The 5,484-nt window shown below is 63.6% G+C and overlaps 1 protein-coding gene across 1 annotated transcript, besides 1 other annotated feature; it reads left to right on the forward strand.

Annotated features, from left to right (window-relative positions):
* Tc00.1047053504887.10 (dispersed gene family protein 1 (DGF-1), putative) lies at positions 1 to 3,126 on the forward strand (the record flags this gene model as incomplete). The annotated part of the gene is made up of 1 exon (XM_799159.1): positions 1 to 3,126. A coding segment is annotated over one exon (3,126 nt), but the record flags the coding sequence as incomplete, so codon positions are not given.
* Positions 1 to 5,484: a sequence feature (areas not merged during assembly with more than two copies in the genome that could not be assigned to a particular haplotype).

Genomic DNA, 5,484 nt, shown 5'->3' on the forward strand with positions numbered 1-5,484 from the left:
GGCGGGTACGGCGAGGCTTGCGTGCCTGTGGGTGCTCCCGCGCTGCCGCCCGCTGTGGGCACTGCGTCGAGTGTGTTTCTCCGCGAGGGCGTGACGGTACAGTCGGTGTTCGTTGTGCAGACTGGCGCGAGCGAGGTGACGCTGCGCCACGTTGTGCTGGACGGCGTGAGTCCGGTGCTGTACGTGCCGTGGATGGCGCGGGACGGCGTGCGGATCGTTGTGCAGAACGTGTCACTGCTGAACGGTGCCGTGCTGTACGTGATGGGCGGTGGAGCGTTGCGCGGTGCGGGTGCGGCGGGGAGCGACGAGGGCGGGCCGGTGGAGCTGTCGGTGTGCGATGTGGAGGCGCTGAACGGTGCGCTTGTGCTGACCGGCACGTTTCCCGCGGGGTCCGTGCTGACGGTGACGGACTCCCTGCTGGTTGCCGCGAGGCCGACGCCGCTTGTGTATCTTCCCGACTCGCAGTCCTCGCCGTACGCACCGGTGCTGGTGCTGTCGGGCCTGCGGCTCGTGCGGTCCGTGCTGGTTGTGTCTGGCGTTGCCCTCGTGACCGTGATGACTGGTGGGCGGACGGTGGTGGTGGACGGCGCCGTGCTGGAGCTCGTCGGTGGCGGTGTTGCGGTCGACGCGGCTGTGCTCGGTGGCGACGTTGCATTGTACGCGAGTGCGCGCGTGGTTGCGTCGGGGGGCGCTGTGCTGCGCGTGTCTGGGAGCCAGGTGTACGCTGCGCATGGGTTGGTGTTCGACAGCGGGGTGGAGGCCAACGCGTCTGCCGTCGTGGTGAACGACAACGCCGGTGCGCTGACCGATGGCGCGCTGCTGGAGCTGCGGGGGTTGGCGTCGTTTGTGTCCGGGTCGTGGCTGTCGGTGCGCGGCAACAGCATCAGCGGGAGGCTCCTGTCGCTGCCGTCGTACCCGCGCAGTGCGGAACTCGTGCAGGGCACGCTGACGCTCCACGGGAACGCCGGCAGCGGGCCCGTTGTGATGGACGGCACCGTTGCGCTTGGGGGCACCGGCCGAAGGTTCGTTGTGGGGTGCCTCACGCTCAACGGACAGGCGCTGCGGCCGATTGACTACAGGTCCGCCGGCATCATCGGGGAATTCCGCCCCGTGGCGTGTGGCGTGTGCGACGCCGACGTGCACTGCTTTGCAGCTGCGACGAGGACGATGTCGGGGTCGTGCCGCTGCCGCTGTGCTGAGGGCGGGTACGGGCGCGACTGCCTGCCGGTGTACCTGCCGCACGTGGACGGGTGCAACCGCACGCCCGCTATGCCGCCGCAGAGCCACACGGCGACGCTGACGGAGACGCGCAGCCTGACGCCGACGCCGACGCCGAGTCAGAGCGCGGCGCACTACAGTCCGACGCAGTACGGGCCGACGGAGACGCTGCAGGTGACGGAGACGGTGGCGCTGCCGCCCACGCGGACCCCGACGGCGTCGGTGAGCAGCACGCTGTGGTGGAGCGACGTGGCGTGCCCGACGCTTGCCGTGACGACGACAGCGGCTGGTGGGAGCCTGACGCAGAACGACATCCGCGGCGGTGGGAGCGCCGTCCCGACGCGGCTGATGGTGGCGCTGCCGCCGCCGTTTCGTTGGGCAAGCGACCCGCAGCTCGGCACGCACCTGAGCTTTGTGCCGGTGTCGACGGCGCAGCCGAGCGGCTTCGGTGGTCCGTGGGGAGCGATGCTGCGCAACGCGACGTGGGTGCGCAACGTGACGAATCCGTCTACCGTTCTGGAGCTGGCTGTGCCCGTGCACCGCGGTTACTTCATTGGTGCCGACGAGACGATAGTCATTCGCTGCGACGCTGTGGCAGTGTCCGGCGGCTGCAAGGGTGTGCTGCTTGGGTCCTTCACGATCAGGTCGAACACGCTGCCCGCCGCTGCCAGCGCTCTCTCTGCGATCACCGGTGTTGTTGCGGGTGCGGCGGCTGTTGCCGTGGTGGTGACCGGCGGGCTGGGCTCCATCCTGGAGATGCAGGCGCTCGGCGTGTTCGCGAGGATGTCATGCGCCTCGGCGCAGGAGCGTGCGAGCACCGTTGCGCTGCCGTACTTCCTGTCGGTGTTCGCTGCCCTTGACCCGCTGTGGATGGTGGTGGGCAACGCGCTGCTTGCCGCTGTGTTCGGGGGCGTGCACTGCGGTGTGACGGCGGCCTTCCAGCGGTGGCACGGCGTGGACGCGGCGAGTGCGTGGGCTGCGATGCGCTTCCCGAGCCTGACGTACGTCGTGGCGCACGCGATGCATCTCGGCATCTTCTTCGGCTCTGTGCTTGCACTTGCGATGCCCGGCGCCCGCGTTCAGCACCGCGTGGTTGGTGTCGTTGGCGTGCTGTACGGTGTGGCGTTCCCTGCTGGTGTGTGCTACTTCATTGCGCGTCACACGGGCGCGAGCTTCACGAGGTACTGGCAGTTTTCGAGGAAGCCGCTGCACGAGCGCCTGCTGTACCCCGTCGGGTATTGGCACCCCGCGGCGCAGCGGCGGATGTACGGCGGCATGCTGACGAACATGAGGGGCAGCCACTTGTACTGGTGCGTGTTTCAGCTGTCGGTGCTGTGTGTGGTGGGCCTGATTGCGGCTGTGCACCCGCCCGTGGGAGGCTGCCACGTCCAGTACTTCTGCATGGCGGCTGTGCTGCTTGCGGGCGCGGGCGTGGTTGCCTTCACGAACATGATGCGCTCGGCCTTCCTGACGGTGATGCGCATCGCGAGCTTTGTGTTCCTTGCGGCGCTGTGCGTGGTCAGCGCGGCCAACCACCTTGCGCCGAGCGACGGTGGTGCAAGGGCGTACGCGGCTATCGTGCTGCTTCTGACGACTGTGCTGCTTGCGGTCACTGTGTACAGTGTCGTTTTGTGGTACGCGGAGGACCGCCACTGGCAGGAGCTGCGCGAGCCGCGGCGTGGCGGGCTGGAGGCGCTGCTGCGCGATGACGAGGAGAGTGACGACGAGGCGCGGAAGCCCCACGACATGGCGTCATCGTCGTACGCCTCAGACACCACCGGCGCGTCGTCGTACCGACCACCCGCACCGCCGTTGCAGCCTATGGCCGGCGACACCCGCTCGGACGCACACAGCCTGCTCGACCGTGCATCGGGTGCGAGCTGCAAGAGTGATCGCACCCTCCTGTGACGTGCAACACGTAGAACTGGCAGGCGTGCGGTGCTGGTTGATGGGGGAGGGCCACGGATGTGCTGCGCACCACAGCCAGCCATCGTTAGCCGCACCGACAGTGTTGTTGGTCGTTGTTTCTATCGATTTGTTTTTATTTTGAGCGGGTGCTTTCAGGATTTGCTCCCGTTCCACGATGATTGTGTGGAAGGGGATTGAGTTGTCGCTCTTGTTACTGCTGGTGTTGTGTTTTATCGGACTGTAATTTCATGGAGTTGCGTGCGAGGAATTCAACGCCCATTTTGTGCAATGGAAAAGGGTACAGTGAACCGCCTATTGGAAGTAATGAATTGCAGCCCTGCCTTACCGTGGGTTTCCATGCAGGAGGCATTACAGCTTTCAGAAGCAAAGCGGCGACAGAGTATGAGCAGGGCTCCATGTTTCCAGGAACGCCTTCGAGCGGGATTATGTATTGAGGCGCGACGTATTGCTGTGATTTCGGGCTGCCATGGCGTGGCGAGTGCACAGGGTGATCGATGTCTCTTTAGCGGTGGAAGTGACGGACCAAGCCATCCCAGTCAGTTTCCACAATAATCTTCAAGCGCACCGCCGCCATGGCTGGATCCCTCGGGTGTGCACGTGGAACGTGGGAGCCTTGGATGCTGCGGCATTGGGATTTGTTGCCCGTTACGGCCCGCACTTTTGTGTGTGCAGGAGGTGTGACAGCCACTTCCGGCTATTAGCACATCCCTTCACGGCGCTGCCTTTGATTCAATTGGCACATCCCATTCCACAGGCAAGGGATATCGTCGCGGATTGGCCACGCTGGTACGGGGATGCCCACACGAGGAATTCCTTCTTTTCCCCAATTTCCCTCCGGCCGTGCGAAGTTCATGCACCACAGCAGATGCAAAGGGATGTGGTGTTAGCATGGAGGGTACGATATTTACCGAGACTTTTTCCACGGCAGCGTGCGTTTATGCACCTTCTCGTCGAACCGTGGAAGCACGCGAGCACACGTCGACGGTTCTGGATCACCTGTTGACTCACATTGTGGACGTACCCTTTTGTCTCGCCCGCAGCGCCGAGGAGCGTGCACACGGATACAGCTTGTCCTTGGCCACTGCGGCGTGTCCAGGAACGAAGCTTGTGATGCATAATCCAAGAAGGCGTCCGACCTCTCACAGCTCACAGGCACATGGAGCACCGGCATCGTCGCATTGGCCGAACGTACTATTCGTGCCCGACGGCTCAGGGCCGAAACTCGCCGCCCCACTGCAGCAGGCGACTGGGAACCCACGCGCACGGAAACCACCCTCACTCGTGGGGAAGAGGCCGCAGCAGCCTGCTCCCGCACCGGTGTTTCTCACGAATACGGATGGCTGCTACGACCACCGCAGCCCGCCATCCCGCGCAAATGCCGTTGGTGCGGCGCGGATGCCGCACAGCAGACACGCAAAGAATTTCGCACGGAAATGCCTCCTCCTCCTGCTGGACTCCACGCCACGATCCGACGCCCGGCAGGCTATCCGGTGTGCGGCAAGCACTGCAGCTGCCACACTAGTGTCGTGACGCAAATGGTTAACGCCTATGGCATTACGCGCTCCCAGGCGCTGCGGGAATTCGACTTTCTCGGTGAGTCGGAACCGCCAGAAATCCCGCCGGAATTACCGCCCAGCGCTTGAGCGAGGAAAAGAGCGAGAGACGGCACACCGATCGCAACTCCGCCACAGACTGCACAGCCCAGTCCGAAGCCACCCCATGCAGCTTCCGCACGGCGTCGTACGAAAGGCAAGCCGGAGTCGTGTTTTATCTTCGGCACTTCCACAAGCAAGAGTTCCCCCGACAAATAGGAGGTGTTGCCAGGAATATGACGGTCTGACGGCATCCACCCCGTTCGAATGCACGTACTGTGAATTCAGGGCTCAAGCGAAAATGGGACCGCTATCCCGCATACGGGCACACGAAAACTCCAGCACAGAGCTACCGTCGGCACCGAAGAAGGAAGCACTTCATAAATGCCCTTGATGCGACAGGCAGGCGGGCAGTGCCGGGGGATTGAACACCCACACACGGCACAAACACCCGACAGAAAGAAAACCAGGACACTAAAAAATGGAGATTAAATAGCCACGCGCTGCAAGGCTTGAACCTCCGCATGAAGAACATCAAACCCACACAGAAACTTCGCCTCTGCACAGGAGAATGCCACCGAGAAACAGTGCACCGTGTGCCTAAAATGGCACGCACACATGCGTTGATGAAAATTACGCTGTCGCCGATTTGCGGACGGCAGAGAGGTCAGGCCGCCGAGAAGGCGCATGTTGCCCGGTGACGACAGCCCGATGGGATCACCACCAGTTTAGCTTTGCCGTCCAG

The sequence above is a fragment of the Trypanosoma cruzi genome, genomic scaffold (genome assembly GCF_000209065.1).
Source record: "Trypanosoma cruzi strain CL Brener 1047053513247 genomic scaffold, whole genome shotgun sequence".
Classification (NCBI taxonomy): domain Eukaryota; phylum Euglenozoa; class Kinetoplastea; order Trypanosomatida; family Trypanosomatidae; genus Trypanosoma; species Trypanosoma cruzi.